Source organism: Podarcis melisellensis (assembly GCF_964234715.1).
Source record: "Podarcis melisellensis genome assembly, chromosome: 5".
Taxonomy (NCBI): Eukaryota; Metazoa; Chordata; class Lepidosauria; order Squamata; family Lacertidae; genus Podarcis; species Podarcis melisellensis.
Genome location: NC_138537.1, coordinates 41,007,986 through 41,034,400, shown reverse-complemented (window position 1 = coordinate 41,034,400; position 26,415 = coordinate 41,007,986). Strand labels below are relative to the sequence as shown.

Here is a 26,415-nt window from a genome sequence, read left to right as displayed (position 1 = left end):
CCCTCCCCTCAGCTATCCAGGAAGGCTGTTTTAGGAAGGTACCGTATGAGGAGAGGAAATGCCCCTGTGGCTCAGGGCAACTAGAAACTACTGAACATGTCTTCTTCCACTGCCAATATTATACAGGTATAAGAGTCAGGTCCATCCTGCCAATACTACACAAATTCCCTGGATGGACAGAGCAACTCTATACCTCCTTGCTACTTCAAGATACAAACCCAGACGTAATATACTCAGCAGTCAGATTTTGCGCTGTCATGATGGACATTCGCCAAAGAATGGTTTGGGTCCCACACCAGACCTAAACTGAAGGCTCATACGCAAGACCTGTGCCTTCTCTTGCACCCTCCCTTCTACAGTTACTTTTGCAACTGCTTGCTCTAGCTGATTTTAAGTCTCTCTTAAATGCATCTCCCCTTCTTTGAGTTACTCATTTTACCCATTTTATGTGTTTTATTTCCTAAATTACTGTGTGTTTCTATTTTAACATATGCAGGTCTGTGACTGTAATAAAGATGATGATGATGCAAATTTAAACAACTTTCTCTTTTTTGTTGTTGTTGTTGTTTTTTAATATAGAACGCTTCATGAATTTGCATGTCATCCTTGCGCAGGGACCATGCTAACCTTCTCCGTATCGTTCCATTTTTAGTTTTTGTATATGTGCTGCCAACGTGAGAACCTTTGTCGTTGTCGTTGTATCTCAACTTTTGTATTTTCTTATTGCACTTTTCCTTTGTTTTGTGAACATTGACAAGCAAATAAGAGAATAGAATGAAACACGTGCAATTCAGCATGGTATCTGCAGAATTTGTGCTTTCAGAGAATAATGCATGCAATCGTTGGAGAAACCAGGGCTGTTGTAAGTAGGAATATGATATTACTCTGAAAAATGTCCTAGAAAAACTTCAAAAACTCATGCAAACAAGTAGCCAGGAGTAATGTCAATCTAAGACAGATTCAGTGACATATCTAGGACATACCCCCCCCCCCGAGAGACACATTGCCAAAATCTGATTTAGTAAACATCGTTTGTGAAGCTCCAGAAATGGGCAGCAAAGATAAGCTTCCATCGTTCTTTGGACTTGGTTGCAAACCTTGCAAAGCCCCTTTTGGTCAACAAAATAGTATGAGAAAGAGTTGCTAGATTTATCATTTTTGCTGCAGAGACCGGCACAGATATTTTGTTAATATAATTGCATCATGCTGAGGGTTTTTAGGAAATCCCTAATCTCCTGACAGAGCTAGAGATGGAACTCTGGGAATGGTATTTCTGTAAGAATAGGACTCTCCTAACAACTCTCAGTACCCTTAACAAGCTACAGTTCCCAGGATGCTTTGGATAAAACCATGACTGTTAAAGTAGTACAGTACTGTAGTGCTTTAAATGTATGGTATGGAAGTAGTCTTAGTCTAATGAAATGTTAACTTCAGTAAGATTTTGCTGGCCAGAGGGACTAAAATATTGAGTGGATAAAGGATCTTAGTGCCATTTAGCTTTCTTTCTAAATGAAGGAGAGTATGCGGATAGGCTGTTGAGTCTGAATTAGGTATGCATAATATGTATGGAAAAGAATGTGGTGTGGCTGGCTGTGGATATGACTTTGGTCAGCCCTCTGTGTGCATGGGGTCCCTGGAAGGTTAGCTATGAAGGAATGCAGCCCTTGGGTTGAAAAACACATCTCCACCCTTGAACTATCATATGCCACAAATGGCAAATCATAGGTGCCATGTTGTCAGTTATCTGTTCCTCCTGTCCATGGGAGAAGTTAACCTGTGACATAATAGAGCCATTTGATTACCTATAAAGTTTTATATGGCCCAGGACCTCAGTACCTTAAGGACTGCCTCTCCCCATCCAAACCAAGCCAGGCCCTGTGATTGTCATCCAAGGCCCTTCTCCATGTTCTCCCTCCCCAAGGGGTTGACAACACGAGAATGAGCCTTTTCTGTGGTGGCTCCCTATCTATGGAATGCTCTCCCCAGAGAGTCTTGCCTGATGCCAGGTGAAAACATTCCTCTTTACCCAGGCTTTTGACCATTAAACAAGCTATGGCCTTTTAAATGTGGGGGGGATTGTTATTATGATCCCCCCCGTGATTGTTTAATTGTCTTTTATTACTATGTGATAGAAATTAGGTTTTTATTGTGGTACACTGCTGTGGGATAAAGGGCAGTATATAAACTGAATAATAATAATGATAATGATAATAATAATAATAATAATAATAATAATAATAATAATAATAAATAAATAAATAAAAATTATTATTTATACCCCGCCCATCTGGCTGGGCTTCCCCAGCCACTCTGGGCGGCTTCCAAAAGAATATTAAAATACATCAAACATTAAAAGCTTCCCTAAACAGGGCTGCCTTCAGATGTCTTCTAAAAGCCTGGTAGTTGTTGTTCTCTTTGACATCTGGTGGGAGGGTGTTCCACAGGGAAGGCGCCACTACCGAGAAGGCCCTCTGCCTGGTTCCCTATAACTTGGCTTCTCGCAGTGAGGGAACCGCCAGAAGGCCCTCGGTGCTGGGCCTCAGTGTCCGGGTAGAACGATGGGGGTGGAGACGCTCCTTCAGATATACTGGACCAAGGCCGTTTAGGGCTTTAAAGGTCAGCACCAACACTTTGAATTGTGCCCGGAAACGTACTGGGAGCCAATGTAGGTCTTTCAAGACCGGTGTTATGTGGTCTCTGTGGCCACTCTCAGTCACCAGTCTAGCTGCCACGTTCTGGATTAGTTGTAGTTTCTGGGTCACCTTCAAAGGTAGCCCCACGTAGAGCGCATTGCAGTAATCCAAGCGGGAGATAACCAGAGCATGCACCACTCTGGCGAGGCAGTCCGCAAGCAGATCAGTTAATCAGTTAACTGGACAAATAGTTGCCCTAGTATGATAGGTTGTCATTCAGAAGTGGTCTAAAAATTACCACAGAACTGTTAATTTAATTCATGCCTTTAGTTTTTGCTGGAAACAGTTCCTAAATACCTTGTGGTATATATTGGGATTTACCGGTAATTAATCTGTATGGAAACGCAGAAATACCTGCACAATAATGGAATTTCAAGCAAAACTATTGGCTTACACCATCTAAGACCCAATGTTTCAGCTGAGAAAAATAACAGATCGGGAAAAAGAGAGCCTTCATTTTGTTAGACAGGAAATGGTGCCATTTAGTGACTCCTTATGAGCATTGTCCCGGAGCTAAAGTAACCTCATGATCCAGACAAGTATAACAAGTGTAACCGTTTCAAGTGGATGCAGGATATCAAAGCAGTGTCAGTAGCATATGTGGAACAAAATGAATTTAAGCACAGAAAGACGTCATAAAAAGGATATAGCTATACCAGTCAATTATATACATTTTGCTTTAATGAGGTATGACTATCCGAAGACTAGCCTTGACCAAACAATGAACTGCTGAATATGTGGAATGGTGGGGTTTGGGATCATGGTGGCTCCTGACCTTCACGTATTTAAACAAAATTTAGGTTGAGGGCCATAGCTCAGTGGTACAGCATCTGCTCTGCATGCAGAAGTTCTCGGGTGACTCTTGCCTGTAAATGAGAATATACCATAGCTTCCTACGTGCCTAAAATTGGAACAGAGCTTATTCCTACACAACCCCATACTCCCATTCTAGGAGGTAAATTGTGTCTACTACAAAACCATTTTTAAGTACGTACTGTATTGTGATCTGTTTGAGAAGTTAGATACAGTTCTGCTGTAGATGTAATGCCTTCCACAGCAAATTTGAGAAACTTGCTTGCTTTTGGACCACAAATTGTAACTTACAAGCATGCAATTTGTGAGCACTGTGACTGTAGTAAGAAAAATAAGTACAGCATTAGGAATGGTCATGGCTGTCACCTTTACTACAGTATGAAGCAATAAGACTTAATGGTTTTCCAGCTCCCACAAGGCCATGTGAGTCATCTAGGTCTACTTTGCTAAGATTACATGTTTTTCTAAGACAATTTTGGTTGTTCCATCCTACTCTAACACACCTTAACAAGTAGAATTGTAGACTATAATTATTATTTTCTATGTTTATTTTTCAGGGATTTATTAAGGAGTGTGTGTTTGTGTAAAATGGTGAATACATCTATGCTCTAAATTTAAAATGGTTTATATAATCATCAACTTACCCTGGTAAGGGAACTATAGCTCTGTGGGGGAGGGATAGGCAGCTTAGAGTTTGTGTGAACTACAATTTCCAGGATTATCTGGGAGAAGCTGCAAAAGTTAAACTGCTGTAAAACTGATAATTTTACTAAAATGCCACTACTGGTTCTATTAGCTTGGTCCAGGCATTAGATTCTGGCCTTTTGGTGGTTCCCTGAACTAAATTCTGTGCTTCTGAATCCTGGAACTTGGATCTATTGTCATAACTTTTTCTGAAGCACAGTTTGAACTGGTGCATATTTACTGATTTGCACTTATATGATGGTAGTTATGTCAAGGCAGTTATGGTTCTATGGGTTTGTGTTTTTGCACGTAGTTGCTCTTGGAGTGGTGTGGACAAAGCTGATCCGCATGGAATTCTGAATGTAGCACCAGCATTTATACAGTCACTTTATCATAGGAAGCTGCCTTATACACAATCACACCACATAGCTCAGTATTGTCTGCAATGGCTGGAAGTGACTCTCCAAAGTTTTAGACCCAAGTCTTTCACAGCCCTATCTGGGACCTTCTGCATGCGAAGGAGATGCTCTGTCAGTGAGCCATGTCCCTTCCTTTGCATAATGGCAGTCATTCCTGAAAATCAGCACAGATTGATTCAGAGAACCACAAAAGTTACATGGTAAGAAGTTTGAAAGAATCAGGAGTTTTAAACTGTTATACTTTTAAGAGAGGCTGCTCATAGCTCAACAAAAGGACGTCAAGAGTCTTGCAACTGCGGGGAGTTTGTAATGCAGACTCCACCTGCTGTAAATGTCTGGCCCATTAGGTTTGCAATCCTATACGCACTTACCTGGGAGTATGTCTCAATGGGATTCACTTCTGAGTAGACACATATGGGATTACGATCTAAGAAGCGTGGCAGGTTACATATTGCTGGAAAAGAGGAAAAGCTTCATCAAAAAAGAGAATAAAAGAGAAGAACAAATTGCATCAGTTTTGAAATAGAAATACAATATATTTCACCATAATGGAGAAGACTAAACAGGTGACTTGCGCAGCTGCTCAGGTGATTCTTTATCTTTATCTTTCTTTATCTTATCAGACTTGACCCCAATAATCCTTCAAATAGAGAACTCTGTTAGGCTGAGGGCTGCCCTCTGTAATGGAGGATGCAAAGCCCTCTTAGGCCTAGGAGTTGGGTCACAGCCTGCTTTGAGTCTGCCTGGATTCAAAATGCTTCTGTCATTTTCCTGTCAGCTGCCTCATCTCTCTGCAAGCCCAAAAAAGCCAGACTTTGGGATAGGGTAACAGACTCCTTTTTACACAGGTGAGGGCAGCTGCCCTTGGCAGTAAATGACACTCTGAGCAACACCATTTTCTACCGAAGGATCGTGGGACATAGTTTTTTGTCTTCAGGTCACTTGGTCCCTCAGCAGGAAGTGATGTTCCACACAGTATTTACAGTTAAGGAAAGGCCTATCGAGGAAAGGAGCCCTCAGCTGTCAACTATTCCCTTCCCCAAGAGTTACTTTTTTTTGACTTGAAGAAGGTGGGGTGACTGGTAAGGAAGGAGGGAGTAAAATAAAATAAATTATCAGTTGGGCATGTCAGGTGTTCATATTTAACGTTTCAGGCAGGGCCGGATTTAGGTTTCATGAGGCCCTAAGCTAATGAAGGTAATGGGGCCCTTTATATGTCCAGCTGTCCTTTGTCAACAACAAATTGTCACTGTTTTTTGGGTTGAATATATGCTATATGGTAATTTATGGACCTAATAGGTATCTAAAGCCATTTGCACAAGTTGCCATGTAACCAGTCCATGCAGAATGTTGAAATGAGCAAACCAGCGATATTTTAGGGAGCAGGCGGGGCCCATTATTTACATCATAGGAGCCTACACAACATAAAACACAGTTGCTGTATGTAGGTTTTATTTTATTTGTTTCTTATCTTATATTTTGGAAATGTACATCCCGTTTTTTTCACTTTAATTTTTTTGGGGGCCCACAAGAGTGTGGGACCCTAAGCTATAGCTTGTTTAGCTTATACGTAAATCTGGCACTGGTTTCAGAAATGCTCAAATGTCCAAAAAGCTTAATTTATTTTCAGGGCAGTTTGTGGAAGATGCTCATTATAGAGTGGTCTTGCTGCATTTCTGCAGTTGTGATTGCTGCCTGCTGAGTTCAGACTGAGCTATATTTAGATGAATGATGTGGGTGGTAAAAGTGACACCCAATACTGTAGGAAACAAGTCTCCTCACGTGTATTCTCAGCAGCCTTCCAGGTAATCATTCTTACCCATAGCTACAAATACTGGGTAGGACTTGAAGTGTGGAAATTAGGTTTCCAAATATTAAAAAAATTCAAAAATAAATCAATCAAAAAGGTGCTCAGTGATGTTGCGGAGTGGGCATGGGTCAGGGATAAAGCACTGACACTTATTTCACAGCAGGGATGATAACCATCTACTGGGATGCTATTTTCCAATTATCTGATGCCAAATAAATAAACTCTTCTCAGAAAGGAACCCAGGAGGTAAGCTAAGCAGAGGAAGATGTTTGTTCAATTTGCATGCATGGCTCAGGTTGAAACTGCCGCTTTTGTTTGAGGGGAAAAACAACCTACAACCCCAAACTTTATTATGGCCAATAAAATGCCACCAAATAATGAGCAAGCTTTGGAGTCCACTGGAACTCTTCATTGGGCTGGATGTGAAGTAAAGTGGGGTGCCGGTGTGAAAAAAAGGTAGTTTGATATTGGAGCCATTGGGCTTTGCTTAAAAGCTTATTTTGATTGTGGCTATGGGGCTGTCATGAAGAGCAGCCGCACTACACCATCAAATGCGCTTTGTGTCCAGTTTATTTCTCTTGGCATCTGGAAATTGTTTTACTATGAGTTTTCTGTCTACCTGGGATTGAATGAGGGATGCTATCTGCCTCTGATGCCAGGAAATCTGAGGCAATGTAGTATTCTGAGTTCATAAGCACTAATAAGTACTTTTAATGATTTTTATGCCCACAAACAATATTCAGGAAACAAAGAAATTAAAAGGCGGAGATGTCGAGATGACAAATTACAGGTCAGGTCAGTTTATGGGGAAGAGTCTGAATGTGACTCGGCTGACTAAGCCTACCTGCTAATTAGAAAAGCAAAGTGGTGTGTTTACTATCAGTTACATTGCTGTGACTGGAAGATGGTGGACTCGTATACTTTCTTCTATTATTTTCCCCCAAACGTTAGCAGGGAGAAGTCCTAGTCACATGGACTAAATGCTCTTGAATTCTTCATGTGTTTATTTGGATGGGAGAACATGGAGGACCAACTTCCCTACCGTTTTGGTTGGGGAAATCAGAAGACAAAGCTGGGCTCCATTGCATTATTTGAGACTATTGATGAGTTCCAAGAAGACTTCACACCAAGGCAAAGTGTTTTCAAGAGAATCCAGAGGCTCTGTTTCCGGCAGCGGGAGCAACTTCCTGGGGAGACCTTTATGAGTTTTGCCTCTGCACTGTGGGATTTGGCATCAGGCTGTGATTTTGGGCCTCTGCAGGATGAGCTGGTGCTTGACCAGCTGATTGAGAAAGCAGAAGACTGGCGAATTAGGGAGACCCTATTTTTGCAAATAGATTCTCTAACTCTGGCGAAGGCTGTGGAGCTGGGGTCACAAATGGAGGCGGCATTTAAAACAGCACCCAATAAGATAACAGCGGCAATAGAGCAATGGGAGCGTCAAATCATTGACAATAAGAATGGGGAAAAGAAGGGCTATAAGAATTATGGATCTTTGTACCAAAGGAAAGAAAAAGTGATGCCTTCACATGGAACTAAATGGCACCTGGGCAGAAAGAAAACTCACAATTTCCAGCATTGTCACAGTGTGAAGCTATCTAAGGTTCCAGGCAAGATGGTATGTTCTGAAAAGCTTCAATGATGCACTTGTGTGTTCTATTATGTTTTACCACAGAGAAAAGCATGTAAAATAAATTTGCTAAAACTCAAAGAATTTACAAAGCAAGAGATTACTAGCAGTTTTATCATTCTAGAGTTGTGTAATAGTTTGGCTAAGGATTTTTGCTCTTTCAAATTTGCTATCAACCCTTTTAAAAATGTTGTCTTATAGATTCATTGTGTTTGCGATTTCACAGACTTTAATTGATCACTGATGGATGAGTTATTTTATTTTCAGAGCTTTGTTATCAACATTTTAGCTGAGGACAAAACAATCCTTCCTGTTTTACATTATTCAGATAAATTGATCATATAATTTTAAGATCTGCAGGAAGAGGAACATCCAATAATTTAAGTTACAGATAGGTAGCCGTGTTGGTCTGCCATAGACCAACAGATATCTGAAGAAGTGTGCATGCACACGAAAGCTCATACCAAGAACTAACTTAGTTGGTCTTTAAGGTGCTACTGGAAGGAATTTTTTTTGTTTTATCCAATAATTTATTTATTCATCATATAATTTGTTTCCAGAATTTTGTGGTAAATGGGCAAATCCACTCCACTATCAACATCTGCTTTTAAAAAAGCTAATCTTGTTGATCCTCAGTTCTTCTAACATTTGAACTTGTTTTAGGATTTGTTTCCTAATGTATTTTGTTTATAAAAGATAACTTATAGGATGAGATAATGGTACTAGTGGGAAGTGTGCTTGGGTCCTGCTTGCTGGCTTCCTATGGGCATGTGTTTGGCCACTGCGAGAACAGGATGTTGGACTCAATGGGTCATGGGCATGACACACTAGGGTCTTCTTCTGTTCTTCAGTGTGAGAAGATTATATAAACAGAAATGATGCTACCAGAATTGGGGAACCTGTGGTTCACCAGATGTCGCTGGACTCCCAAGTATCATCAGTTTCAGCTAGCATGACCGTTGGTCAGGGATGATGGAAGGTGTAGTCTAACAATTTTTGGAGGCCCACAGGTTTCCTATCCTCTTCCTGATCAGTCACAGAACTTGTGTTGTCAGCTCTTGACATGGAGTTAGCAATAGTGCTTTATATAGTTGTGTACCATGAAGATACTTGGTACATACAGCTTCTCCTGTCACTTCAGTGATTCTTCTACCTATGAAAGGCAACAAACCCCCTAGCATTTCTAGGAAAAAATGTCAAAGAAAGGGATGAAAAGCCAAAAGATGTGAAATTTTACTTTAGCTCTTCAGAATGTATCTGATTAGAGGCACAACTTTTAAGAAAATTTCAGTTCCTGTTGTATTGGAAATCAAACTGCACTACAAACTTGTCAACTTCCTGCTTAGTTCAATGCATGTAGGATTATAGCAGGCATAGGCAGACTTGGCCCTCCAGATGTTTTGGGACTACAACTCCCATCATCCCTAGCTAACAGGACCAGTGGTCAGGAATGATTATAGCTTTAGACATTTCCATTAGAAGTTGCTTTTCAGTATGCTGCTTTGACAACAGTATTTCTTGTTGCACTGTGGCTATGCTATTTCTCATCTTTTTTCCTCCCTGCAAGAGCTGATTTTTTTAAAAAATCTGTTCTTTCCTTTCCTTGAAAGTGTGAGTGCCAGATACGTGGCATGAATCTAGCTGATCGATATATGATGTACAGCAGTGTTTGGTTATTTTTGCCCCCCACCCACTAATTCCTGCCAAATAAAAACTGGGCTGTTGATTGTGTGACAGTCTTTGGAACCTCCTGCCCTACAAGATGATGCTGAAGTCTGGAATTTGTGGAGGCTGCATGACTGAATCACTTACACCTACTCCTTGCTTGCATTGAGAAAGTCAAGACTGCAAACAAGCCAGTAGCTGAGGAAGAAACTGCTTTTCTCGGTACATCATTCATGTGGAAGGATCATCAAATGCAGGCGTGACCAGACAGGTTCTTCTTGTATATCATCCTGCTCTGGGTGACCTTGCTAAAAAGTCAAATGCTGCCCATCTCATGTGATTTTGTTAGTGTGTTCTTTCAATGACTGATATGAAGAGGGGTTGTGTGCCTGTGCTTTCTCCTCGGTGTTTGGGTATTTGTGGCCTCAGTGTTGCCAGAGGCTACCATTTCCCTTTCCACGGGGTCGTTCTTCAACAGTGACTGAAGCAGATGGAGGCGAAGAAACTCTTGGTGGCTGCTTAGGAACTGCTTTATTCCCCCCATCACTTCTGAGTTACAGAACATCCCAGTTTCCAAGGCAACTGCCAACTTCTTCCTCCTTGAAACAAATCTTCAGAGTGGTAGTAGTGGAAAAGCCAAGAGAGCGGCAAAAGGAGATTGTAAAATCCTTAATCCTTATCAGGTCCAAATCCTGTGAGGGCCTCTGTAAGTGCTGCACAGAAGCAAAGTTTCAATAAAGCGTGGCTTCTTTTTCCACTTCAGCACTGAAGGGAAAATGCTGCACCCAATGAAACTCTTCTTTCTTGGTGCTTATTAAAGGAACAGATGCCCTCTTGGGGCTGATACACATGTTTGGCGCACTTTCACTGGTGTTTCCTCCAAAGGAACATGTACACCAGTGTTTCCATAGTATGTGCTCACTTCCTGCCCCCAGAGTTTTGGGAGACATTCATCTCTCTTCCTTCTTTGCATAGGTCCCATCCGTAACACTGGTGTAAACATGACAAAGACATTTCTTACTTTGTGCTGAGCGATGAATGTTCAGTGGTTCATCAGCTAGATTAAGTGACTTTTCACCATACTGCTTATAAAGATAAAAATAGAAATGTTTGCTGTAGAATAAGGAAATTCAGAGAAACATCCAAACCAAGTGATACCAGCTTACTATGTGGAATGTGATTTGTTTTGTTCTTGTTCGTGTTTTTATTGTGTATTTTGTATTTTTATCTTGTATTTTTATGCTATGAATTGCCCTGAGACCTATGGATGAAGGGCTGTGTACAAATTTAATAAATAATAAAAGTGGGTTCTGCATCTCCTATGGGGCCAAGGAGGTCCAGAGGCTACAGCACAAGATGTTATCCTTAAAGAGAGCCCTTGCATACTAAGCATATATTCCACTGAGGTGAGGGTAGTGGGGAAGGAACATGGGCGTAGCCAGGATTTTTGTTGCAGGGGGCAGGACTTTGTTAGGGAGGTCAGGACTTTTGTTGGGGGGGATAGAACTGATGTGATTGGTCAGTTAAGTATTCTATTGTTTTACTTTAGGGGGGCAGCTGCCTCCCCTTGGCTAGGCCCATGGGAAGGAAACAAAACTATGGTAGTGGTGGACCACGATAGCCTGACCACCACCATGTGCAGGCTGGATTATTGCAGTGTGCTCTACTTAGGACTGCTCTTGAGGTTTGGAAGCTGTAGCTGTTGCAAAATGCTGTGGCTCGACTGCTCACTGAGGCAGAATATCACCAACATGCAACTCCACTGTTGAAAGAATTTCTTTGGCTGCTAATCAGCTACCAGACTAAGTTCAGAGTGCTGGGTTTTTTTTATGTATAATGCCTTATACAACTTGGGATCACTTACACAGCCAATCGCTCTCAGTTCTCTGTAGGTGAGGTCCTCCTGCAGATATCGTTTTATTGGGAGGTTCATTCCACGCAATGAAGGAACTGGGCCTCTAGTGTTGTGTCAGCTACGCTTTAGAATTCTCTCTCCTTAGACCGGCACAGTCTCTTCTTGAAAGCAGGAAGCATAAAATCAACTCTTTTGCATTTTTGCACTGATGGCATGTTGACCCACATTGTGTTTATTCAAATGTTAATGCTTTTGTGCTCTCAGAGAGAATCACTCCTAACATTTGAGTACTAGGAATGTCACACCCCTAGGAGAAGTCCCAAGAGGCTATGTTTTTCTGTAGCATGAAATGATGGCTAGCAATAAGTAATGCACATTTTTATGAACTTGTCTGCTTGTAGGAATAGGAAAACATATGTTCATTCCATAATTCAAATTAAGTTCCCACACTTTAGGAACCATCAGACAAGTTAAAATATATTTCTTTTAATACATACAAGATAATCTGTGTTCACTAGTTTAAAAGCATATCCAATATTAGTCATACACAAAGTAGACCCTTTGAAATCAGTGGAATTAAGTGAAGACTATTGATTTCACTTAGTCTACACTGAATATTGCTAAGATTCACCAAAAAAATTGCACTGGGGATAAAATGCATATTTATAGTGTACACTGCCTAGAGAGTGTAAAAATATTAAGTGGTTTAGAAATGCTTTTACATACCAGGAAAGCTGCTAATGTAGTGGTTTGACTTCACACCCAGAGGTGCACTCTATTGGTTTCTTGAGACAGACAGATGCCAACAACCCAGAAAGCACTTTATATATAAAAGTAAGAATTTGAAGGCATTTTAATTTAGCTGTGCCATTGTGCATTTAAATCTGATACAATTTGAATAATGCTAGAGTGGGAGACAGGAGCTGCATTATGCCCTATCCTAAGCTGCAGAGACACCCCCCCCCCCCGCATTTTCACCTGCAGCTATGAGAGGTAGAAACTTGCTTTAACATTTAGAGTCTGGGCAAGATTATGTATTATTCTGGAAATATGAAAGACTAATCTTTCAATGTCCAAAGAGAGTGTATGGCCTGGGGAGAATTCCAACGGTCAGATAGAGGGCCAAATTTGGACCCCAGGCCTGAAGTTACCCAGCCACATCATACAAGATTACCTCTTCATATCATCCAAATACAAATCAAAGTCTGTGGATTAGTAGTTCTCTCCATAGTAACCATTTTGTTGTGGGTTTCCATTTTTGATAGATTATTTTCTCTTTCTTTTCAGGCCCCAGAGCCAGTAGAAAATTGCACAAGTGAAGGAGAGTCTGAAGAAGACCGGAGTTCTTCGGTCCCAAGTACGTTAGAGCTGGAGATTCGTGGATCAGGCCAAGAAACTGATGAAGACTATTTTGAGACCCAGTCACATCAGAGTGAATCCCTGTCAGACATCAAGACAGAGCCTTATGAAAGTGCATCAGACTCGGAGTCTTTTGCCAGTGATGTAACAAGAGAAACCAGCCTGAGTTCATTCTGCCTTTCTGCAGAACTAGAGGAACCATGGCAGAAGTATGCTGAAGGAAAACTAGAAAAAGCTCCCTCCAAGGCTGAGTGTGCAAGACATCTGGGATACATGCATAAGGAAGCAGGGGAACTGCCTTCATCTTTGCACATAGCAGCTGGCAAAGGTGAATTGGAAGTGCAGGCAACAGACTCAAAAACAGAAGAGATCAATGGAAATGAGAAAGTGTTACCTTACAGTATTACCTGCACAGGGTTTAACATTAGTAAAGAGGACCTTGCATCACAGACAGAGGCCTCATTGGTAGTGGAGGCAATATCTGTTGACAGAGAGCCACACCTGCATATCTGCTCAAAAAATCTAGCTGAAGGTGCTGTTGGCAAAGGTAATAAAAATACAGAACGACCAGTGTTTGCTTGTCTCAGAGCAAACTCTGAAAACTCATTGACTTCCCTTGAGACTGAACATCCTCCTGCCCACTCAGAAGCTGTTTCAAGATGCAGTCTGCCTAATATTCACTTAGAAACAAACAGAACTTGTAAGAGAAACTGTGAATCATCCAAAGTTAGGTATAAACGGGAATATATACTGAACACCAAGTGCAATAGGAAGAATGGTATTGACAGTCAGAAACCTGTAGATGCACTCTTGTGTGACACAAAGCTGAAGGCCACGGGTTTACCATGTATAAAATCTACATTTCTGGTGCCACCTACGAAGCCAGGGATTGTAGAAATGAAATCATGGCACAGTTCACCAGGAAACATAAGTGCCCGAGAGGTCAGGGAACATGCCAATGACTGTATTTGCATGGCTGATAAATTAAGTTGGTCATGCTCCAGATTACCCCTAGGAATGTCGGATTATGAAAAGGTAAGGGGCAATTTAGAAAGGTTTGGTGACTGCCCACAGAAGTCCTTCAAGATGGAAAAAGAGACAGGTATTGAAAAATCACTTCTTAATACTCATCTAGTCTCAAATAAGAACCAGTTGGCAACAAGATCCCACTGGAACACTAGTAAGAATTTGCATGATAAATCAAATATCTTTGGCCTTTCAACAAAAAGAGCAGATACACCAGAGAATGATTCTTTGACCCTATCCCAGCTGCCATATCACTCAGAGGATCATTCCAGACTGGAAACTCCTTCAACTTTGGGGTCTCTACCAGCAAATATAAATGCCAAAAGAGTACTAAGAAAAGATCAGTTCAAATCTGAGGGTGAGATAGAAATTAACACGTTCCTTCAGAGTCCTAGTTCTGAATCTGACAGTCGTGATGCTATAGCCCAAGAGAATTATCTGGGTGGCTATAGCATGGCAGATAAGTATGGCAATACTTATGACATCCACGCTTCCACTGTTAGCACAGAGGTGAACATGGAGAGAAAATGCCCTGAAACGCAAAACACTGAGGCCTTTCTAGGGGCAGCTGAGATAAGGAACAATTCAGAGTTTGGATTAGGTTGGGGAATGTTTGATGGGATTCTGACATTAAGTGGAAAAAAGGTCATGGGGGAACAAGAGGAAACAGTTCTTCAAAACATGAGCAGGGCGTCTGATGCCTTAAAATGTCCTTCCATTCAGGAGAGAACAAATGTGCACCTCACGAGAATAGAAAAGAAGGATTTTTATTGTGGTGGTGGTGGTGGTGAAGATGTCTCTGCTTTTGAACTAACACCAACACCACATCACATTTGCCAGGAAGAAAAATCAGAGAATCTTTCAGAGTTAAAACCTCTCTTGATTAAATCTCTTGATCAAAAAGGACTACTGTCAAATAAGATGGATGGTGAGACCTATGTGGATGAATTAACCACTGAGACATTGGAACATGAGAACTCAGCCTCTTCTCTCATCACCATGATGGACACCGCAAAACCACAGAAGACTCCAAATGCACATCCCAGTTGTGGAAATGAAATTCTGCCTGTACAGGGTATATCAGGCAGTGAAGATGAGTTCCCTTTTAGCGTCACCACCCAAGGAGGTGATGATGAAGCTGAAGCAATGGGTCTTGATTTATCTTCAGTGCCTGCCCCTGAAATTCATACAGGAGCTAGTCTTGAGAACAATTCTTCTAGGACTCATTTAAATTTGGAAAGTACTGTACAAAACTGGAAAGAAGAGGGGTATGCAAATGCTTTGTTCTTAGAACCACTTGCCACTAATACTGATATGCTGCTAATCAAGCCCTCTCGAGTGAAAGGTGACTCTGTCTTAGAATCGGTCCAAGTAGTAAACCTACAGTTTGAACCAGGAGGCTATACAGTGGCAGATGAATCTGTGACCAAAAATAGACAGCGAGACACTTGTGTTATCACTGCAGGAACACAGGAAATAAATAGCAATAGTGACCTGTGCCAGAATGTCACTGCTGGTGATAAGACCCTAGGACATAATGTCCATAGTAAGCAAATTATTGAAAAGGAAGGCACCAAACATTGTGATACAGCACGTGGAAAAACAGGCTTTTGTGAAGGTTCTCCAAGCACAGGACTGAACAGGAGTTTTTCTGCTGACGAGCCAAAGTGCATTAGCAGAGACAGCCAATGGAATCCAAGCACAGATATCTGTGACACTAATGTGAGAATTGACAGCCAAGATAATACCACCACAGGCCTAGATAATAATACCATGGAAAGCACAAACAGTGAGGAGTTAAATGAGAACTTGTTTAACTTCCTGGGTAGTAACAGCAGTTTCTACAAGGCAGTTCAGAGAAACAATAAGGCTGGGGCCACAGAGAAATCTTCCAAGCAGTCCAAATTTTTAGCCTTTTCAAAAATGGCATCCTTCAGGAAATCTAAACTAATGTCTGCTGAAAATCAAGATAGTGTCAAGGCCAAGACAGAATCATTGGATGGCGATAAAGGGGATGAGATAGAAGATGACTTGAAGTATATTCAAAGCAGTTCACCCAGCTCTGCTTTCCAAAGCAAGGAACGTTGCCTTGCAGAATATTTGGACGATGATGACTTATTTTATGAGAAACCTGCTGGACTCCTCAACAGAATGAGCCTGAGAAAGGCTTCTGGCTCTGGCCGGATACTCTTGGAAGGTATGGGCACAAGTTCTTCTCCCGTAATGACAAGAAGAAAGCACTCTGAAGGGAAAGTTTTAGGTTCTGTTGAGAATAATGACAATGAGTCTGTGGAGTATCCTGAACTCAAGAAATCCTCATCTGAGAATGACTTCAAAAGAAACAAAAACACGGAGAGTAAAAGATTCAGGAGTCGGCTGGCCTTGGCCCACAGATCCTTCTCAAGTTTTTTTGAATCTAAATCTCTGGAGAAGGAAAATGCTGAACAGAGTCCAAAGTTTTCAGTGAAAAATGAAAAGGAAAAAGCCAAGTTGCACCAAACATCTTGGAAAGCATTTCTGAAAAGTAAGGAGGTAGATGGCCAAAAGCGGTTTGCCTTAAATAGTCCTCTTCCAACACAGCAGAGTCCTTGTTCTAGCAGGATCCCTGGCAGCTTTCCTAGAAGACCATCCAAGGAAAATCAGGAAGATTGCAATGGACAAGAGTTTATGCAATCAAGTGTGTCTAATGGTTCATCTGCAGATGGTGGACATTCTGATTCCTCTGGGACTGGTGATTTTCTATCTATGGATACCAAGAGGAGGAATCATGAACTGAATATAAAATATCTGCCCAGCCTAGATTGCAATGGGAAAGGGGAAACAATGAGCAGCGATGGAGATACATCTTTTGAAGAATTCTGGTTGAAATCTCCAATTAGTCCGATTGACCTGCAGTCATCATTTTCTCACTTCACTCCTTCTTGCCCCCAGTTGTCAATGTATGAACGTAAAGATATGCCATGTAGACCCATGAGTCCCAAGCCACAGAGTCCTCGAACTGGTTCTCAACGCAAGGGTTTCCATTACCCTGGAAGATTAAGTTCCACTTCAATGATATCTCTTGGAAACATCTCAGTGATTGATGGCAACTTGGAAGCACCTGAGAGGCCAAAGACATTGAAGCCTAGACCTAGTTTCCTGCAATCTATGCATTCGTTGGATAATGACTATCTGAGAGAGGACAGTGGGATAAGCAGCCAGTCACAAATCAGCTTGGACACGACTTCTTCAGTGAGTGATATCATCAGAGATGAGGTGAGTTGCTTTGTGGTGGTGATGATGTGGTTTAGTTTTGAGAGTTTGGAGTGTGGCATCATTGTTATTTATTTTTATTTCTTTCTAAAAATCATTTCCATTCCAAACAAAGCCCATTTCCATATGCTAAGCAGTGAAATGGAATATAGAATGTCACACTCAGTGAATCTACGAGTGCATACACAGGGACATATGGCATCAGAACTAATTATCTGAATAACTTTTCCAGAACTACATGCAAGCAGGACCAGGCCATCCTGCAAACTAGTCTAAACCAGAGAAGTTAAGTGGCTAACCAATTGAGTCCACATGTATGTAGTCATTATGAGACTGGTTTTAAATCAGATTCCCTAAACATTATGTCAGAAGTGGTGCCCATGTAAACCACAGACAAGGGGACAGACTTCATTTTAAATATATCTTGTTTGATTTGAAATTATGGTGGCTGACATCACCATTGTCTTTCAGTGGGATGTGAAAGATTTCCCTGCCGGCAACATAGCCTGACCTGGTGGACAGATACCTATCTGTCCGTGTAGCCCAGAACCCTTTACTTTGATTGACAGCAGCACTCCAATGTCTCAGATGATAACTTTCAAGTTATCTGTTACCTGATCATTTTTAACTTGAGATACCAAGGATTGAACCTGGGACCTTTTGACATGCAAAGCATGTCATCCGAGCTACGGTCCTTTCTTCAAGGTTCATTTTCTTGCAAAGATACAGACTGCATGTGTGCCATACATTTAAAGTACCCCTCCCAAAGAATCCTGGGAACTGTCAAGGTTGCTGGTAATTGTAGCTTTGTGAGGTATGGACTACAGTTCTCAGGATTAAAGTGTATGCTTTAAATGTACTTGAAATGTATGGTGTCTACTCGGCTTCAGTCTCATGGGTCTGCCAAAGTTTGTGCCACATTGTTAGTGCAGTAGCAGTTGTAGTGCAGTGCAGTCCCATAGCTTAGCCTTAGGATAAAGAAGCACTAAAAGGAAAGTGATGGGCCAGCCAACTTTACTAAAATAAAACAAATAACCAAACCCACAAATTTAAAACAACCAATTTTTTTTTGCTTCAAGAATGATTGCTGCAGAGACTCACTGTGCTGGGATCATGATGGCAATTTTTATATTTCTATTATTATTATTAGTAGTAGTAGTAGTAGTAGTAGTAGTAGTAGTAGTATACCATCCATCATCTGAAGATCACAGACTTGTTCACAACATAAAAATACAAAATGAGAACACAAAATGTGTAATTAAACAAAAACAAAAACCTCAGTAACCCCCCCTCCCATCCCACAGACACATTTAAAAGGCCATAGACTGTGAATCAGCCAAAAGTCTGATTGAAGAGAAACATTTTCATCTGACGCCTAAAGATATGTAATGAATGAACCTGCCTGGGGAGATCATAGTAGAGTGTTTTTGCATAGTGGCAACTTAACATAGGTTCATGTGGAAAAATCACAAGGAGTAGAAAAATACATCTGGCTTGCATGTATGAACACAGTCTTTGTCTCAGAGAATGGTGTTATCAGAGGGAGAAGCTTCAGCATTCCTGGAGGAGGCAGGATTCAAAAAAAAAAAAAAAAAAAGATTGGCAGAAATTGAATTGCACCAGTCAAGTGTATGGAAACAAAAATCTGAAAGTTCCTGGAGGGAGGAAGCGTATTCATTTCACTGTGCCCTCTGGGGGCAATTTTTTGTACTGCAAGATATTCATGCTTGGATTTACAGTTAGAACTGTGCCTGGGTGGTCATGTGTCCTACTGTAAATAGGGCAGTTCTTTATTTGAAGAAACCTTAAGATGAAAGAGCAGGGGCCTTGAAGCACCCAGACAGCAAACTGAGCAGTTATCTTGTCACATTTTGTTGCAGTCACCCCTATTACGATGAGACGTGTTGTTGTTTTTATTCCTATTTAAATTATAGGAATTATTTCAAGATGTGTTGTCCTCTTTTTTGGGTGATGCATTCCCTCTGATTTGCAGATGTGTAACTGGCACTTTCATATGGCACTGACCAACCCTAGCCCTGCACCAAGTGGTGGCTTCATGCACCTTCTGACAATACCCTGGGACTAGCAGTGCTAGTGGGACTTGCCAGGGTCTTTGGTCCCTGACAGCTGCTTGAGGGTGCTGCCAACATGACTGTGATTCTTCCCCTCAGTGTGCATGAGAACATGATTATTGACACTACGTGTTTATGCAGACCAGTGCACAATTTCATTTAGCTCGAGATGTCCACACTTAAAACATCTGGGTATCATTAGAAGCTCCAGTAGGTTGTGTTTATAAGGCACAGATGTTATTACTTTGAAGAGGGGCAAATGTAACATGACATTCCAGATTCAACATGGTTGCTTTATAGTCAGCTGCCCAGCATAGTCAAAAGACAAAGAAACAACATTTTTGTTTTGTTTTCACCTGTTACTTATAAAACAGGAGAATATCCAACAAAGTCAAATCCCACCAGAAAAGAGACCAGGTGAGAAATGGGGTCTCCATTGCAGAAAGAGGTCTACTCAGATGCCACTATCTCCACCCTCACTCTCAAACATAGAGATCAAGGCCTGGATACTTCCCTTCCATATTCAGGAGGGGAAAGCCAAAGAACATGCCCAGAGGAAGAGACACAGACCCCTATACAAGCGTTTCAGCTTTGATGACACATGGATGGAAAGGAATCGGAAGAGGAAGCTTGTTAAAGAGGCACAGTCAGACAGAGAGATTGAATCAAGTAACCTCCCAGAGGATCATTTAAAAGTAAGGAACCAAAAATAATATTGTTTCGTCTCTCTGGCTGCATCTCTCTACTGTTGTCTTCTCTCTTCAGGCTCTTCCTCTAATCAGTTCTGCTGCTTTCTTTACTTCTAACAGCATGTGGCAGTCACTTGTGCATTGAGACTGCTCAACGCAATGGCTTGTCTTTCATTTCTTATATCATGATTTGTTCACTAGTGATGGGGAGAGTAGGTTGAATAGTTTACAGTTCTTAAAAAAAAACAACTACTGATGAAAGCTATCGGATACAGCTTTATTCCCCTTGGGTTCATACAGGGTGCCATTTTTTTCCTTTCAGATCCATCATACTGAATCTTAGGGTGCTTCCAGGCAGGAATTTATTATGGAATTCGTGCTACTCGTTCATGCAAAATCTTGGCATTGTTTACATGGCACTGTCATTATCGAGATGCTCTTTTTTCTTTGTTTAATCATAGCATAGATGCATTCGGTCAAGCTCCACCCACTGGAAAGCCCACATCAGTGAACGATCTGTTTATCAGTTAATCCTTCACCTTGGAAGCACCCATATTGTGCAGCTGATACATACAAAGTTCCTTATGCTCTTTATAATAACATGTCTTTGCTTCAGAATCTTTGCTTTGCTCTTCCTCTCCCTTTTTCTGTCTAACCATACCGGGTCTGAAAACAACATTGATAATACAATACAGTGGTACCTCAGGTTACATACGCTTCAGGTTACAGACTCTGAAAACCCATAAATAGTGCTTCAGGTTAAGAACTTTGCTTCAGGATGAGAACAGAAATCATGCTCTAGCAGCACGGCGGCAGCAGGAGGCCCTATTAGCTAAAGTGGTGCTTCAGGTTAAGAACGGACCTCCGGAACGAATTAAGTACTTAACGCGAGGTACCACTGTATGTATTTTTAAAAAAACAGGTAAATGCTTTTTCGGAGTCCCAGCTAAGTGTGTCCTTAATTACCCATTACTACCTTTCTCTTTAGGTTAAAATGAGACCATTCATTACTTCACCTGTGGCCTTTGAAGCCCTTCCTCTCAAGTTGCACCTCTATTCCCAGAGCACACCTACAGGATTAGACTGCGTGGGCTTGAGGCGGCGCATCTCATTTCCCGGTATGAGTACTGTTTAAATTGACACCTGATTTCTGACCGGCACATTATATTTACATTATATTGGTTCATTTTGAAATGGTTTGCGTATGCCATCTCCACCCTGTACTATTTTGTTTGTACTAGATATGGGTGTTAACACCAGAGGTGGGGAGCCCGTGACCCTCCTGTTGGTGCTGGAGTACAGTTCCCATAATCCCTGGCTATTGGCCATTAGAGAGTCCAACATTAGAGAGTCTGGAGGCCACAGATTCCCCATGTCGTGTCAAGCTTTCATATGTAATTCTCAGTTTCTTTGAAGTATTACTGTTGGCATTTCACTGCTTCACTTGAGGAAGTGAAGTGACTTCCTTCGTCACTTTGGGGTGCTTCCCTTCTATATAAGAGATATGTGATGAAATATTTTAGTGGAGATGGGTTATGTGTTCAACTTACATCTCTTTGACAAGAGTTGTCAGAGAAGCTATAAGCCTAATTTTGAAGCTTTGTTAGAAAATGAAAGAGAGCCCTAGGCGGCCCTAGATGAGAATTTTGCTAAAGTGATGACTTATACTGAATTCTCTAAGTGCATTTTCAAGGTTTCTGGGTTCTGCCCTTTCCAGAGGGCTTCACATTTGAGAGAGGTGACATTACAAAGTGTCTCCTCCTGCTGTGGTAGTTTTTCCTCGGTATGGAAGGAAAGCAATTTGTTACCAACTCTTTATTCTGTAAAGAAAATCCACATATGTATGGCACAACTGGACAGATACCAGGGTACATCATAAATTAGTTGGGGGAGAAATACATGTTATTCCTGGGCTTGAGAAGAACACTTAGGGAAGTCTGTCAGAAAATTAGTTTCTCTGGAGATGCCTCACCTGAATATCCCAAACTGTTAGAATTTCTTTGTTAAATCAAAGGTATTAAGGTATTGCTTTGGTATGCCCTGCCCTTCTAGTCTTTTTCACAGAAGTCTTATGGGGAGACACAATACATTAGTTAGGGTCGCACCAAGTGCTCCCTCTCAAAATTGTTGCACAGTGAAAATGGAGCTTTCAAGGGGCACAAGCAACCCCTTGAAAACCTCATAAAACCCACTTTCCATACAGTTCACAATATTTCTTTTTTAAAATTAAAACTGGTGTACAAAAAGTGTGACTAGGATTAATTCAGCAAACATATATAAATATATTTTAGAACCAGCAAATAACCATAACAAAGCACAACAAGACAAAGTGAAAAATGTAGAACAGCAGAGAGTACAATCCCAATATCATCTAAGGACGGCATTCCAAAGTTGGTGTACCACCAGAGAAAAGGCCCTTTCCTTTGTGTCAACATAATGTATCTCTCTACTAAAGAGGGCATTTTGAGCAGGCTGGTATGGGGAAATGATTGCTTGGGTATCTGTGTCCTAAAGGTAACACAAATCTGTGTTTAAAGGTAAACATCAGCATTGTAAATTGATTTCAAAAGTGGATATGCAGCCAATGTTGATCTTCCAAAATAAGGTATCCATCAGAATTCTAGCAGCTGAGTTCTGCTCTAACTGAACCTTCCAGTTTCTCTTTTAAGGGCAGCTCCATGTACCCATGTGTAACACATTACAGTACTCTAGCCAGGATATTACCAGGACAGGAATCATCATGAGTAGATTGTTCTGACTGCACAGTATAGCACAGTGACTCAAAACTCTTGTTTCTCCTCTGCTCTGCTGTCCTAGTGCTGGGGTGGTGGTACTGACAGCAGAGAGAATAGGATTTCGCCTTCTATGTGTGATCCCAGACAATAAGGATTGTGTAAGGAACACAATGATATTACAGAGCCACTAAGCCAATCTAATTTGGATAGGTGGCCATCTTATTGTGGGTAAATAAAGTGGAGGTTTTCTCTAGGTTTAAATTGGTGTGGGAAGTTAATGTTCTCATTGCTGAGGCAACCTAGTTGCACATGAGCTTGGTTGCCTTGGCAATGGGAGAATATTCCCTCTCCCCAGCAAACATCTTTATGCCATTTGGACCCTTCCAAATACACCAACATTTTTAAATGTCCTGCTTTCAGCTCTGTTCTATTTATGCAATTACTATTATCCTTAAGCATACACTTCCATTGTCAAAAGACCTCAAATGCCATGAAGCATAAGTAATAGCAAGTAAAAGAACAGAATGTGTGTTTTGATGAACCCCATTGGAAACTAGAATGCAGGGAAATGTATTAAGCATCTTTTTCAACAGACAAAAATATAATGAACTATAACGAATGAAAGCCAGTGTGGTGTAGTGGTTAGTGCATCAGACTAGAAGCTGGAAGACCAGTGTTCAAATCCCCACTAAGATATGCTCACTGGGTGACCTTGGGCCAGTCATGGCTGTTCAGCCCAACCTACTTCACAGGGTTGTTGTGGGGATTAAGTGAGGAGAGGGAGAACCTTGAGCTCCTTAGAGAAAATATAGTGTAGAAATACAATCAATCAATCAATCAATCAATCAATCAATCAATACTGGAAGAACAAGAGGCCAGAAATCCACTTCTTAATTCCTCCAGCTCAAGGGTGTTTTCTTATCTAGCTCTCAGTGACCTACTATCTGAACTTTACCATACAAAATGACTTCAGTTGGTAGTGAAATTTCTTAGTCTTTCATAATCTGTGAAACTGTTGATAATCTACCCTTTGCCCACTTACTCCTCAGAAAACCAGGAGGCTTTCTAAGTTCCTTAAAAGTTTCTTAGGAACACATGGGAAACTAATGGGATTGCTGACTTAGCTGTAGCCCTATTTCTGCCTTCTCTCCAGCTCTACCACAGAAATGATTACAGTTGTTTCAACTCTGTTAACCTTTCGTCTGAAGTTGTTTAGAAGAGAAAGAATTAAACTATTTTAATAGAATTGAAATATATATGGAGATTGGCCAATAGGTGGTGCCCCAGGTTTTAGAATGCTCTAGATGTTATCCTGGAAAGGGATGCTATTAAATGTGGTAACTTTTGGATTACACAGAATATTTTGAAACTGAATATTGTGACCTTAGCTAGAACCTTTGGAATTATTCACAAGCTTCAGGACACTGGAACAAAACACAGCAACTTAGCCCAACATGCCCAAGAATGGCACGTAATGGAAACTGAACAGCATAAAACGACAGGCGTTATGAACTTTTTAAAGTATTCTCTCACTGTACTACTCAAGCAGGAGAAGTGCTCATGTTGCCCTTAAAAAGGAGAAGTAGAGAACAAGAAATGCTGTTTTCTCATCTCACAACAATGCCCTGCAGTTTTTCAATTTTTAAATGAGATAGTTCTTTGAGGGGCTGTTTCTCTCTCCCCCCTCTCTCTAATGCTCAATTATATGCATATAGGAATAGAGGAAGGCTGAACATTTAGCTGAGAGGCAGAGGGCTTGGTGGATGAAGTCTTTGAGGACATTATAGCTGCGTCCCACTCCCATGATGACAGCTCCTCTACATCGCTTTGAGAAAGAGGGAAACAATCCCTTAGAAGGGACCCATTTTTGGAGGATGAGCAGCTGTCCTCTTGTGAGAGTACATCTCTGGAAGGTGGAGGGATCCTGGTAGTGTATGATTTGATCATTAGGATAGTTGGGTGTGTCATTAAGTGTACAGATCACAGGGTAAATTACCTGCCTGTTGCAAGGGTTGTAGATGTCACCTGCTGTCTAGGTAGCCTGGGAGATAGGAAAATGTCAGTAGTCACTTGTGGTGCATACTGGTACCAATGACATGGGGGAAAGTAGTCATAAGGTCCTAGAAGCAAAATTTAGGATGCTGAAAGCCAGGACCTGCAAGGTAGCTTTCTCTGAAATGCTGCTGGTCCACATGCAGGGGCAGCTAGATGGGGCAGCTTTGTAGTCTCAGTGCATGGATGAGATGATGATGTAGGGAGAGGAGTTTAGATTTGTTAGGCACTATGGAACATTCAGGGACAAGCTAGGCCTGCACAAAAGGGTCAGGCTCCACTTGAACCTGGATGGAATCAGGCTGTTGGCACTTAAAATGATAAAGGTGGCTGAGCAACTTTTGAGGGGCAGGGGGAGCAGATAGGTGCTGAGGGGGATTCGTTTCAGAACAAATCTCTCTGGGATAAATATGATAAAATTGGTGAAAATTTAAATAGGGGAGGCATAGATCTAGGCATTGTGAGTGCAGGGGCATGGGATAACAATTCGGAGAGGCCAAAGCACCACAGGTCAAAACACAAATGTGAAAGACACTTGAAGAGAGAGATTGTATTACAAATGTTTATATGTTAATGTGCCAAGTTGAGTGAACTGGAGTTCTTGGTCTTAGAAGGTGGCATTGACTTAAGGGACATAATGAAAACCTGATTGGATGGAGAGAACTAGTGGGGCGCAGTTATATCTGGGGGAAAACTGTATAGAAGGAACAGTGAATGACGTACTGGTGGTGGTGTTGCTCTGTACATCAAAGTTGAACTGTTTGATGAACTCTTAGGTGTCAAAAGGAGCTAGCAAGGTTATAAAAGATGCCAGAGGAAGTATTTTTGAAATTCTAACATGCTGTCTCATACTATGTTGAAAGGAGATCAACTGAAGGGTATTGTATAAATAACAGTTGCACACACTCTTATGTTCCAATCATGCCCATATAATTTATCTATTGTATTTATTTCAAATAATTTATATCTTGTTCTAACCAAAAACACTCAGAGCAGCTAGCAATAAATATACCATCTCATCAGAAATAACACACTAAATCAACACTAAAGCCCCAAGCATAAAAACAACAATAGCAGAACATAGAAAAATACACAAAAATAATGGCACTACTTTCAAAACAGTATAAGAAATACTACAGGCAAAATGCTGAATTGATGGGGCGAACTAATCACCAGATGGGGTCTATCAATGTCGACAAGACGTGGGGCCATGATGCATTAGTCTCCAAGAATCTCAGAGGGAAGGCACTCATCCTTGAAGAGGTCAAGAAAGTTCTTTTCTCAGCAATAAATTACCTCCGCTCCCATTGACTGAATCACTAGCATTTGAGAAACTTTGCAGGAGAATGGAGGGAATCTCTGTCAGTGTGCTGTAATATAACATAATCATGTGACCAAGTCATGGAAGAGTGCACCAATGATTTCTGAAGCTCTGCAAATGAAAGTGTCAATTTTTGATGACTGAAAAGAGACGTTGGGCATAGGAAGTCTGGCTGGCAGTTGGTGGATTTGCAAACTAGCTTTCTTCGCTGATATAACATGGTACATTTGTGGCCTTACGGCAAAGTTGCAAGCTGAAGGAAAGCTGATATGTGATTAGCTCAGCACTAGAAAAGTTCACAAAATGAAACTGCAACCTTTTCAAAAGAAGGTAATTCAAA

General features: G+C 41.2%; 2 protein-coding genes across 12 annotated transcripts in view; one reads left to right on the top strand and one right to left on the bottom strand.

The window, feature by feature from the left end:
- The window catches only part of GPR148 (G protein-coupled receptor 148), a 103,467-nt gene extending 97,781 nt beyond the window's left edge, over nucleotides 1–5,686 (bottom strand). For all 8 annotated transcript variants that reach the window (XR_014168435.1, XR_014168436.1, XR_014168437.1 and 5 more), the window contains exons 1-2: nucleotides 5,154–5,686; nucleotides 4,981–5,063 (exon numbers count right to left, since the gene is read on the bottom strand). The gene's annotated coding sequence lies outside the window, so the exon portion shown is untranslated. The remainder of the gene's footprint in view (nucleotides 1–4,980; nucleotides 5,064–5,153) is intronic.
- ARHGEF4 (Rho guanine nucleotide exchange factor 4) overlaps nucleotides 1–26,415 on the top strand; it is a 157,002-nt gene that overhangs the window by 38,125 nt on the left and 92,462 nt on the right. For 2 of the 4 annotated variants that reach the window (XM_081911527.1, XM_081911528.1), the window contains 3 exons: nucleotides 12,857–17,209; nucleotides 19,653–19,973; nucleotides 20,956–21,085. In XM_081911527.1, the coding sequence (XP_081767653.1) occupies nucleotides 12,857–17,209; nucleotides 19,653–19,973; nucleotides 20,956–21,085 (4,804 nt within the window). Of the gene's footprint in view, nucleotides 1–7,334; nucleotides 8,038–12,856; nucleotides 17,210–19,652; nucleotides 19,974–20,955; nucleotides 21,086–26,415 lie in introns of those variants that run through there. The other 2 variants (XM_081911525.1, XM_081911526.1) reach the window with 2 other exon arrangements.